The sequence below is a fragment of the Oncorhynchus mykiss genome, chromosome 16, assembly GCF_013265735.2.
Source record: "Oncorhynchus mykiss isolate Arlee chromosome 16, USDA_OmykA_1.1, whole genome shotgun sequence".
In the NCBI taxonomy this organism is placed as follows: domain Eukaryota; kingdom Metazoa; phylum Chordata; class Actinopteri; order Salmoniformes; family Salmonidae; genus Oncorhynchus; species Oncorhynchus mykiss.
The window spans coordinates 30041880-30055261 of NC_048580.1; the positions used below are offsets into that span (position 1 = coordinate 30041880).

The window sequence follows — 13382 nt, forward strand, 5'->3', positions numbered from 1 at the left end:
TGAGAGAGTCACTGCTACTTCCTGCTTCAGTTTTTGCTTGTAAGCAGGAATCAGGAGGATAGAATTTTGGTCAGATCTGCCAAATGGAGGGCGAAAGAGAGCTTTGTATGCATCTCTGTGTGTGGAGTAAAGGTGGTCTAGGATTTTTTTCCCTGGTTGCATATGTGACATGCTGGTAAAAATTTGGTCAAACTGATGTAAGTTTGCCTGCATTAAAATCCCCGGCCCCTAGGAGCGCCACTTCTGGGTGAGCATTTTCTTCTTTGCTTATGGCCTTATAGAATTGGTTGAGAGCGGTCTTAGTGCCAGCTTCGTTTTGTGGTGGTAAATAGAAGGATACTAATAATACAGATGAGAACTGTCTTGGTAGATAGTGTGGTCTACAGCTTATCATAAGGTACTCTACCTCAGGTGAGCAATACCTCGAGACTTCTTTAATATTAGACATCGTACACCAGCTGTTATTGACAAAAAGACACACACCACCAACCCTCATCTTACCCAAGGTAGCGTCTCTGTTCTGCCGGTGCATGGAACATCCCGGTACCTTAGAAAAAAATCCTGGTAGAGTACGGTAGAGTATCTCTATGTATCTGTGACTTGGGATGATTAGTGTAATTTGTAAACTCAGCAACAACAACAAAAAAATGCCCTTTTTCAGGACCCTGTCTTTCAAAGATAATTCATAAAAATCCAAATAACTTCACAGATCTTCATTGTAACCGGGTTTAAACTCTGTTTCCCATGTTTGTTCAATGAACCATAAACAATTCATGTACATCCACCTGTGGAATGGTCTTTAAGACATAAACAGCTTACAGACGGTAGGCAATTAAAGTCACAGTTATGAAAACTTAGGACACTAGAGAGGCCTTTCTACTGACTCTGAAAAACACCAAAAGAAAGAGGCCCAGGGTCCCTGGTCATCTATGTGAGCATGCTGCAAGGAAGCATGAGGACTGCAGATGTGGCCAGGGCAATAAATTGCAATGTCCGTACAGTGAGATTCCTAAGACAGTGCTACAGGGAGACAGGACAGACAGCCGATCTTCCTCGCAGTGGCAGACCATGTGTAACAACACCTGTACAGGATCAGTAAATCCGAACATCACCCCTACAGGTACAGGATGGCAACAACAACTTTCCGAGTTACACCAGCAACGCACAATCCCTCCATCAGTGTTCAGACTGTCCGCAATAGGCTGAGAGAGGCTGGACAGAGGGCTTGTAGGCCTGTTGTAAGGCAGGTCCTCACCATACATCACCGGCAACAACGTCGCCTATGGGTACAAACCCACCGTCACTGGACCAAACAGGACTGGCAAAAAGAGCTCTTCACTGACGAGTCATTGTTTTGTCTCACCAGGGGTGATGGTCGGATTCACGTTTGTTGTCGAAGGAATGAGTGTTACACCGAGGCCTGTACTCTAGAGCGGGATCGATTTGGAGGTGGTTGATCCGTCATGGTCTGGGACGGTGTGTCACAGCATCATCGGACTGAGCTTGTCATTGCAGGCAATCTCAATGCTGTGCGTTACAGGGAAGACATCCTCCTCCCTCATGTGGTACCCTTCCTGCAGGCTCGTCCTGACATGATCCTCAGCATGACAATGCCACTAGCCATACTGCTTGTTCTGTGTGTGATTTCCTGCAAGACAGGAATGTCAGTGATCTGCAATGGCCAGCGAAGAGCACGATCTCAATCCCATTAAGCACGTCTGGGACCTGTTGAATTGGAGGGTGAGAGCTAGGGCCATTCCCCCCAGAAATGCCTGGGACCTTGCAGGTGTCTTGGTGGAAGAGTTGGGTAACATCCCACATCAAGAACTGGCAAATCTGGTGCAGTCCATGAGGATGAAATGCACTGCAGTACTTAATGCATGTTAAGTTTGCTGGGGGAAAAAACGCAGTTGACAGTTTTTTTGCTGAGTTTATTTACATGCATGCATGCACGTACATACACATGCATGAATGCATGCATAGTCACACAGACACACATACACACATACACATGTTGTGTTCTTCTATCCTTGTGGGGACCTAAAATGTATTGCCATTCAAAATCATATTTTCCCTAACCCCTAACTCTGAACCTAACCCAGAACGACAACATAACCCTAACCTTAACCTGTAACCAAAACCCATAATCCTAACCCCTAAATTTAAAATAGCCTTTGTCCTCAAGGGGAAGCAGGAAATGTCCCCATGAGAGAGACATTTTCTTCTTTTACTATCTTTGTTGGGACTTTGGAGGACTTTAGGTCCCCATAAGGATTGAATAACCAACCCACACACACCACCATCCATCCACCCACCCATCAACACACTCACCAGTGGGGCTGTTCTCAGGGAGGTGCACAGTGAGGCTGGGGGGGTTAAAGACAGGAGGGTTGTCGTTCTGGTCCATGATTGTCACAGTGAGGGGCACGCTGCTGTTGAGTCCTCCCACATCCTCCCCCACCAGGAGCAGCTCCACCCGCGGCTCCACAAACGCCTCGCGGTCCAACAGAGCCTTCTGTCGCACACGAACTACACCTGCAGGGGGGAACAGGGGAGAGGTACAGGCAGTAGGATAATTGGTGATGAAGTAAGCATGTCACTGTTAGTCTGCACCTGTTGTCTACGAAGAATGTGACAAATAAAATGTGATTTGACTTGAAAATTATGATTAATGATATGTGTGTGGGGTTGTGAGTGAGAGTGTGTGAATGTGTTTGAGTGTGTATATATTATTGGTGTGTGATTAAGTGACCATTATGTGAGTATGTGTGTATGTGTGTGCGTGCGTGTCAGACCTGTATCAGAGTCCACAGTGAAGAGGTCCAGTCTTGTTCCCAGCAGACGGTATCTGACCACAGCGTTGGGCCCAATGTCTTTGTCCTCAGCCAACACTGGTCCATTCAACACTGACACAGCACTGCCTGAGAGAGGATGGAGGAATGGTTAGGGGGAGAAAGGGTGATGTGTAGGATGGCAGATTGGGAGAGGAAAGTTGAGTTGGGAAGGGCAAGAATGGTTGATAAATGAAAGAGGAAAAGATCGAGATTGGAAGAGAGTGGGAAGAGAGAGAAGCATGAGTCATCGAAGCATAGACGAAAGCAGATATAAAGACAAGAAAAGCGTAAGAGGTATTGAGGGCCACGCAAGGGATAGAGGTAGCAGAGGAATTAAACATTGTCAATTGAAACAGTAAGAGAGACAGAGCCAGTTAGCCAGCCAGCCAGAGCGACAGGGAGACAGACAGACATCCAGACAGACATACAGTACCTTCAGAAAGTATTCACACCCCTTGAATTTGGACACATTTTGTTATTTTACAAAGTGGGATTCAAATTTATTTAATTGTCATTTTTTGTCAATGTTCCACATACAATACTCTGTCTATGATCTTTTTATTTATTAATGGCTGTGTTACGAGAGAACTGATGATGGATCAACAACATTGACAGCCAATAGAAGCTCATCAGGAATGAGCTTCTATTGGCGCCTTCTTACATGTGTCTCTTCGGGTCAATCTTCTCCAGGTGAACCAGGGGCTAGAGCTGCTCAGTGAAAATGACAGTGAATAGAAGGAAGCTTGTAGAATGGCGCCGGAGGAGATGGCTGCTGTTTTACAATCCACTAACCAATTGTACTATTGTGTGTGTTATTTCGCATTATTTATAACTTATTTAGTACATAATGTTTCTGCCACTGTGTCTTATGACCGATAAGAGCTTCTAGATATCAGGACATTGATTACTCACCCCGTACTGGAGAAATACTTTTTCTTTGACCTTTTGTGACCAGGAGGCAGTATTTTCATTTTTGGAAAAAAAACGTTCCTGTAGTAAACAGGATATTTTGTCAGGACAAGATGCTAGAATATGCATATAATTGACAGCTTAGGATAGAAAACACTCTAAAGTTTCCAAAACTGTAGAAATATTGTCTGTGAGTATAACAGAACTGATGTTGCAGGCGAAAGCCTGAGAGAAATCCAATCCGGAAGTGCCTCATGTTTTGAAAGCGCTGCGTTCCAATGCGTCCCTATTGAGCAGTGAATGGGCTATCAACCAGATTACTCTTTCTCCGTATTCCCGAAGGTGTCTACAGCATTGTGACATAGTTTTACGCATTTATGGTGAAGAATACCCGTAGGCGGCTACATTGCGCAAGTGGTCACCTGATGCTCCCAGAGAGATTATCGCGTAAAATACAGAGGTAGCCATTACTCCAATCGGTCCTACTGAAAAACCAATTGTCCCGATGGATATATTATCGAATAGATATTTGAAAAACACTTTGAGGATTGATTTTAAACAACGTTTGCTATGTTTCTGTCGATATTATGGAGCTAATTTGGAATATTCTTTGACGTTTTCGTGACTGCAATTTCCGAAGCGATTTCTCAGCCAAACGTGAAGAACAAACGGAGCTATTTCGCCTACAAAAATAATATTTTTGGAAAAAAGGAACATTCGCTCTCTAACTGGGAGTCTCGTGAGTGAAAACATCCGAAGCTCATCAAAGGTAAACAATTTAATTTGATTGCTTTTCTGATTTCCGTGACCAAGTTACCTGCTGCTAGCTGGACAAAATGCTATGCTAGGCTATCAATAAACTTACACAAATGCTTGTCTAGCTTTGGCTGTAAAGCATATTTTGAAAATCTGAGATGACAGGGTGATTAACCAAAGGCTAAGCTGTCTCTCAATATATTTCACTTGTGATTTTCATGAATAGGAATATTTTCTAGTAATATTTATGTCCGTTGCGTTATGCTAATTAGTGTCAGATGATGACAATGATCTCGTTCACGGGATGGGGTGTCACTAGAGGTTAACGAGTCCGACGGGAAGGATTTACTTCAGACGCCCAAAAAGGCCCTCATCCCCGTCATTCGTAGGAGGAAGAGACGGACAAATGGGCGACGAAGGTCTGGGAGCCTTGTAAGGATTCTGCGGTCAGCAGGTAATCTCCCTTTACCATCGGTCCTATTAGCCAACGTACAATCAATGGAAAATAAATAGACGAACTATGATCACATAGTTTTGTAATTGAACAAAACTATGCTACATTTTATCTCTGGGACCCTCAGGATGACAAATCGGATCAAGATTACTCAATGTAAGTACATTATTTAACTTCAGAGGTGAATGTATCAAACCAGTTGCCGTGATAAAAGTTTTTTTATTGTTGTGCTCTCTCCTCAAACAATAGCACGGTATTTTTTCACTGTAATAGCTACTGTAAAATGTACAGTGCAGTTAGAGTAACAAGAATTTAAGCTTTCCGCCCATATAAGACATGTCTATGGCCTGGGAAATTTTCTTGTTACTTACAAAGTCATGCTAATCACATTGGAGGTAAAAAAAACTTTTAAAAAAAAACATTAGTGCACGTTAGTGCAACCGTCCCGGTCTTTGTGGTTGAATCTGTGCTTGAAATTCACTTCTCGATTGAGGGATCTTACAGATAATTGTATGTGTGTGGTATAGATAGGGCTGTTGCGGTCATGAAATTTAGTCAGCCAGTGACTGTCATGCAAATAACTGCCGGTCTCACAGTAATTGACTGTTAATTAACATAAACACATTTAGCATCTCCTGGCAGCCTACCATCCACTGATGCAGACCTTTGGAACATCTACTTTTTAAAAAATCTAATAAATCCATGTAATATAGCCTACACTTTCACAATAAATCCATTATTTATTTTAGACGGTGTAAAGAAACATGAAATGAAAAAAATGTATATTTCAGAAGAACAGAATAGCATACTCTGAGTTATATTAGGCCCTGATCTGGCTATGCCATATGGCTGTGGCCTACACTAGTTAATTTAGCTGACAAGATTTGCTTAGAATTCTCTGGCATTATATTTTATATTATTTTATAGTATGAAGAATACAATTGAACAAAATATATAAATTATTTGAGAGATTGTGCAAATGTTGAGTGGTTCACAAAGAATCATGTACTCCTTCCTATATGCTTAATTTAGAGTTATTCATATAACTGAAGTTGTGATAAAAAAAAATCCATGCCTTTTGTGGCCAGCGGCTGTTGTGCCCTTAGCCTGAATATAATAACTTGAATTCCCTTCTCTCGGCTGCATGCTCGAAACACCTCTCACTCACATGGCTCTCCATCACTTGATCGGGTCTTTCTCACAGGCTACAAGTGAAGCCGGACACATCGGGGACGCAACTATATGTGAGTCCTTATCCAATTCAGAGACACATTTTGAAGATATTGGAAGAACTGTCCACATTTACTTTTGTCAGCCAACAAGATGAGTAGTCCTAATTAACAGAAAAAAGCACTAGCCTATGTAAAGCTACTATCCCACATAGTACAAAAGTTGACCTATTCTATTCTGTGTGAGAAATAAATATTCAAAATATAGTCTGGGACAGTTGTGGGATGTGTTAGATCCCAAATTAATACAACCACTAGCATAAAAAAAGAATGTTTAAACTATTAGGCTATTTCTTCACATTGTAGGCTAATGACCATCAGCAGCATCAGACCTTGGAGAAGCCTAATTACCATGACTAAATGGTCACGTGGAATTTGATTGCCGTCATGACTCATGACCGCTGGTGTGGCGGAAATATGGTCACTGTAACAGCCCTGTGTACAGAGATGGGGTAGTCAGGTTCACCACTATTATTGCACAAGGAGTGAGTCCATGCAACAGGTTAACAATCACAAGGCCACTGGGCCAAGGCCACTGGAATACTAGAGCGTGTTATCATAGCATGTGCAGGCTACCTGGTAAGAGTCTTCATGGACATATTCAATCAATCTATCCTTGTTCCAGTCTGTAATCCCAACATGTTTCAAGCTGCCCACCATTGTCACTGTTCCCAAGAGCTCCAAAGTAACCTGCCTAAATGTCTATCGCCCTGTAGCACTCACATCTGTAATTATGAAGTACTTTGAAAGGCTGGTCATGACACACATCAACACCATCATCTCAGACACCCTAGACCCACTCCAATTTGTATACCACCAGAACAGATCCAAAGATGACACAATATCAATTGCACTTCACACTGCCCTCTCAGAACTGGACAAGAGGGGAAATAACTGCTTAGAATGCTGATCATAGACTACAGCTCAGCGTTCAACAAAATAATCCCCTGTAAAATCATCACCAAGTTAGGGACCCTGCAACGGGATCCTGGACTTCCTGATGGGCCAACCCCAGGTGATGAGGGTGGGCAACAACACCTCCTCCATGCTGACCCTCAACACAGGGGACCCTCAGGGTTGTGTTCATAGTTCCCTCCTGTACTCCCTGTTTACACATGGCTGCGTTCATCCACGACTACAAAACTATCATGTTTGCTGACGACACAACGGTGGTAGGCCTGATCACCAATGGTGATGAGTCAGCTTACAGTGAGGAGGAAAGATACTTAGCAGTGTGGTACCAGAGGAAAAACCTCTCCCTCAACGTCAGTAAGACCAAGGAGCTAATCATGGACTATAGGAGAAAGAGGGGAGAGTTGCTGTTACAGAGTGGGTCGAGAGCTTTATGTTCCTTGGCATCCATGTCACTAAGGGCCTAACATGCTACCCACACACCCACACAGTTGTGAAGAAGACACCGCTGCGCCTCTTCCCACTCAGGAGGCTGAAAAGATTTGGCATGGGCCCTCTGATATTTAAAACGTTCTACAGCTGCACCATTGAGAGCATCTTCACAGGCTTCATCACTGCTTGATATGGCAAAGACACCGCCCTTGAGCGCAAAGCACTACAGAGTGTGGTGCGGACAGCCAAGTACATCACTGGGGTTGAGCTCCCTGCCATCCAGGACCTCTATACCAGGTGGTGTCAGAGGAAGGTCCGAAAAATGTCCAAACACTCAAGCCACCCATGTTCACTATGCTACGATCCGGCAAACAGTACCGGAGCATCCGCTCTCGGACCAATAGGCTCCGAGACAGCTTCTACCCGAAGGCATAAGACTGCTAAATAGCCAGACTGCTAAATACATTGAACAAAAAAATAAATGCAACATGCAACTATTTCGAAGATTTTACTGAGTTACAGTTCATATAAGGAAAAGGGTCAATTTAAATTGATTTGTTAGGCCCTACTCTATGCATTTCACATGACTGGGAATACAGATATGCATATGTTGGTCACAGATACAGTACCTTAAAAAAGGTAGGGGCATGGATCAGAAAACCAGTCTGTATCTGGTGTGACTACCATTTGTGACATGCAGCGCGACACATCTCCTTTGCATAGAGTTAATCAGGCTAATTGTGGCCTGTAGAATGTTGTCCCACTCATCTTCAATGGCAGTGCGAAGTTGCTGGATATGGGTGGGAACTGCAAAAAGCAGTCGTGCACAGCAATCCTGAGCATCCCGAACATGCTCAATGGGTGACATATCTGGTTAGTGTGCAGGCCATGGAAGAACTGGGACATTTTCAGCTTCCAGTAATGCCCATACCATAACCCCACCTACACCATGGGGCACTCTGTTCACAAAATTGACATCAGCAGACCTTCTTGCCCACACAACACCATAAAAGTTGTCTGCCATCTGTCCGGTACAGTTGAAACCGGGATTCATCTGTGAAGATTAAACTTTTCCCCTCATGCCAGTGGCCATTGAAGGTGAGCATTTGCCAGCTGAAGTTGGTTATGATGCCAAACTGCAGTCAGGTCAAGACCGTGGTGAGGATGACGAGCACACAGATGAGTTTCCTTGAGATGCTATCTGACAGTTTGTAAAAAATTATCTGGTTGTGCAAACCCACGGTTTCATCAGCTGTCTGGATGGCTGGTCTCAGACAATTCTGCAGGTGAAGAAGCCGGATGTGGAGGTCCTGTGCTGACATGGTTGCATGTGGTTTGCTGTTGTGAAGCCAGTTGGACGTACTGCCAAATTCTCTAAAACTACGTTGGAGGTGGCTTATGGTAGAGAAATTATAACATAGCATTTTCATTAGTTTGTTACTGTAGGCTATGTAAAAAAAATAAACACCAATTCAACTGTTCAATAAATTTAATTTGTGGAATTATACAGTGCCTTGCGAAAGTATTCGGCCCCCTTGAACTTTGCGACCTTTTGCCACATTTCAGGCTTCAAACATAAAGATATAAAACTGTATTTTTTTGTGAAGAATCAACAACAAGTGGGACACAATCATGAAGTGGAACGACATTTATTGGATATTTCAAACTTTTTTAACAAATCAAAAACTGAAAAATTGGGCGTGCAAAATTATTTAGCCCCTTTACTTTCAGTGCAGCAAACTCTCTCCAGAAGTTCAGTGAGGATCTCTGAATGATCCAATGTTGACCTAAATGACTAATGATGATAAATACAATCCACCTGTGTGTAATCAAGTCTCCGTATAAATGCACCTGCACTGTGATAGTCTCAGAGGTCCGTTAAAAGCGCAGAGAGCATCACGAAGAACAAGGAACACACGAGGCAGGTCCGAGATACTGTTGTGAAGAAGTTTAAAGCCGGATTTGGATACAAAAAGATTTCCCAAGCTTCAAACATCCCAAGGAGCACTGTGCAAGCGATAATATTGAAATGGAAGGAGTATCAGACCACTGCAAATCTACCAAGACCTGGCAGTCCCTCTAAACTTTCAGCTCATACAAGGAGAAGACTGATCAGAGATGCAGCCAAGAGGCCCATGATCACACTGGATGAACTGCAGAGATCTACAGCTGAGGTGGGAGACTCTGTCCATAGGACAACAATCAGTCGTATATTGCACAAATCTGGCCTTTATGGAAGAGTGGCAAGAAGAAAGCCATTTCTTAAAGATATCCATAAAAAGTGTCGTTTAAAGTTTACCACAAGCCACCTGGGAGACACACCAAACATGTGGAAGAAGGTGCTCTGGTCAGATGAAACCAAAATTGAACTTTTTGGCAACAATGCAAAACGTTATGTTTGGGGTAAAAGCAACACAGCTGAACACACCATCCCCACTGTCAAACATGGTGGTGGCAGCATCATGGTTTGGGCCTGCTTTTCTTCAGCAGGGACAGGGAAGATGGTTAAAATTGATGGGAAGATGGATGGAGCCAAATACAGGACCATTCTGGAAGAAAACCTGATGGAGTCTGCAAAAGACCTGAGACTGGGACGGAGATTTGTCTTCCAACAAGACAATGATCCAAAACATAAAGCAAAGTCTACAATGGAATGGTTCAAAAATAAACATATCCAGGTGTTAGAATGGCCAAGTCAAAGTCCAGACCTGAATCCAATCGAGAATCTGTGGAAAGAACTGAAAACTGCTGTTCACAAATGCTCTCAATCCAACCTCACTGAGCTCGAGCTGTTTTGCAAGGAGGAATGGGAAAAAATGTCAGTCTCTCGATGTGCAAAACTGATAGAGACATACCCCAAGCGACTTACAGCTGTAATCGCAGCAAAAGGTGGCGCTACAAAGTGTTAACTTAAGGGGCTGAATAATTTTGCACGCCCAATTTTTCAGTTTTTGATTTGTTAAAAAAGTTTGAAATATCCAATAAATGTCGTTCCACTTCATGATTGTGTCCCACTTGTTGTTGATTCTTCACAAAATAAATACAGTTTTATATCTTTATGTTTGAAGCCTGAAATGTGGCAAAAGGTCGCAAAGTTCAAGGGGGCCGAATACTTTCGCAAGGCACTGATATATATACAGTACCAGTCAAAAGTTTGGACACACCAACTCTTTCAAGGGTTTTTATTTGTTTTACTGTTTTCTACATTGTAGAATAAACTATGAAATAACACATATGGAATCATGTCGTAACCAAAAAAGTATTAAACAAATCAAAATATACTTTATATTTGAGATTCTTCAAAGTAACCACCCGTTGCCTTGATGACAGTTTTGAACACTCTTGGCATTCTCTCAACCAGCTTCATGGAATGCATTTCAATTAACAGGTGTGCCTTGTTAAAAACAAATTTCCTTCTTAATGCGTTTGAGCCAGTCAGTTGTGTTGTGACAAAGTAGGGGTGGTAGACAGAAGATAGCCCTATTTGGTAAAATACCAAGTTCTTATTATGGCGAGAGCAGCTCAAATAAACAAAGAGCAACAAGAGTCCATAAGACATGAAGGTCAGTCAACACAGAAAATTGCAGTCGCAAAAACCATCAAGCCCAATGATGAAACTGTCTCTCACGAGGTCCGCCACAGGAAACGAAGACCCAGAGTTACCTCTGCTGCAGAGGATACGTTGAGTTTCCAGCCTCAGTAATTGCAGCCCCAAATAAATGCTTCAGAGTTCAAGTGACAAACACATCTGAACATCAACTAATCAGAGACTGAGTGAATCAGGCCTCCATGGTCGAATTGCTGCAAAGAAAGCACTACTAAAGGACAACAATAAGAAGAAGAGACTTGCTTGGGACAAGAAACAGGAGCAATGGGCATTAGACCGGTGGAAATGTACTTTGGTCCAAATTTGAGATTTTTGGTTCCAACCGCTTTGTCTTTGTGAGACGTAGAGTAGGTGAACGGATGACCTTTGCATGTGTGGGTGGATCCCACCATAAAGCATGGAGGAGGTGGTGTGATGGTGTGGGGGTGCTTGCTGGTGACACTGTCTGATTTATTTAGAATTTAAGGCACACTTAACCAGCATGGATGGCTACCACAGCATTCTGCAGCTATACGGTATCCCATCAGGTTTGCTCTTAGTTGGACTGTGATTTGTTTTTCAAGAGGACAATAATCCAACAGACCTCCAGGCTGTGTAAGGGCTATTTGACCAAGAAGGAGAGTGATGGAGTGCTGCATCAGATGACCTGGCCTCCACAATCACCCGACCTCAAACCAATTGAGATGGTATGGGATGAGTTGGACCGCAGATCAAAGGAAAAGCAGCCAACAAGTGCTCAGCATATGTGGGTACCCCTTCAAGACTGTTGAAAAAGCATTCCAGGTGAAGCTGGTTGAGAGAATGCAAAGAGCGCATGTAAAGAGTGTGCACAGCTATCATCAAGGCAAAGGGTGGCTACTTTGAAGAATCTAAAATATATTTAACACTTTTCTGGTTACTACATTTTTAAAAACTGAACCTTTCTTTAACTAGGCAACAAATTCTTATTTAACAATGACAGCCTACCCTGGCCAAATCTTAATCTAGACGACACTGGGCCAATTGTGTGCCGCCGTATGGGACTCCCTACCACGGCCAGTTGTGATATAGCCTGGAATCGAACCATGGTCTGTAGTGACACATCTAGCACTGAGATGCAGTCCCTTAGACAGCTGTGCCACTCAGGAGACCTACTTGATTTCATATATGTTAATTAGTAGTTTCGATGTCTTCACCATTATTCCGCAATGTAGGAAATAGTAAAAAATAAAGAAAAACCCTTGAATGAGTAGGAGTGTCCAAACTTTTGACCGGTAATATATATATATATATATATATATATATATATATGTTTTTTTTAAATTCCCCAACCACGAAGACATACAGTCAGCAAATACAATGAAATGAGGGAAACAGTAACCTAAAATCATTTTATGCGTCAAGAGTGCTTGATAAATTGTGAAAATCAGCACAAAGCAATAACATGCATTACATGCGTCGATTATTACAGCAGTCAAAAATAGTCAATTATTGTCTGCTCATGCTTACACGGTCTGCGTTTTCACGCAATGTCATCCGTTGGATTTCATTTATCGGTTAGCCCTTGTCCTAGCAGTTGACACATCTTTGCCACTTTCCTTTGCTTGACACACTTCCCACAAAAACATTGCTTGTAGGTGACATAGGTGTCTTGGGTTGTTCTTTATGCACCTGGACACCTGGCACTGTCTCCTCCTCGGGAGCTGTGCACAATTTGACTCGGGCAAAGGCTCATGTGGAATCTTTGCTGCTGCCTTGACCCTTGTATGTCTCTCACGTACCCCATACCCCGTATGCTAGACTCATGATGAAGTCTCTCCTGTAAAAAAAATCTAAAAACAAAATTCCACTTTGACGTTATGGGGTAATGTGTATAGATCAATGACACAAAATCTCAGCCAGCCCTGTAGTCCTCCAGCAAGCTAGCCAGACAGTCAAGACAGTTCCCCCGCCAGCCAACCAAACGCACCGAGTGACAGATACAGAGAGAAAGTCAGAAAAACACACCAGTGAGGTTGGTACCTGAGGGGGAGTTCTCAGTGATCTCAGCCCGGTAGCTGGTCTGTGTGAATATGGGCCTGTTGTCATTATCATCCAGAACTGTGATCACCAGCATGTCTGAGTCCTAGAGAAAGGGATGGACGGAGGGAGAGAGTGATAGATTGGGGAGGGAGGGGTGAATTGGGTAGGATAGGACGAAGGGGCAGGGAACAAGGTGAGAAATGTTCTCAATCAAAAAGCAAATAGCTGTCATTCCATGCAATATTTGA

At 43.0% G+C, this 13382-nt stretch overlaps 1 protein-coding gene across 2 annotated transcripts in view; it reads right to left on the reverse strand.

Moving 5' to 3' along the window:
- LOC110492868 (cadherin-23) overlaps positions 1 to 13382 on the reverse strand; it is a 588267-nt gene that overhangs the window by 86274 nt on the left and 488611 nt on the right. For both annotated transcript variants that reach the window (XM_036946709.1, XM_021567341.2), the window contains 3 exons: positions 13135 to 13237; positions 2796 to 2921; positions 2332 to 2535 (listed from right to left, as the gene is read on the reverse strand). In XM_036946709.1, the coding sequence (XP_036802604.1) occupies positions 2332 to 2535; positions 2796 to 2921; positions 13135 to 13237 (433 nt within the window). The remainder of the gene's footprint in view (positions 1 to 2331; positions 2536 to 2795; positions 2922 to 13134; positions 13238 to 13382) is intronic.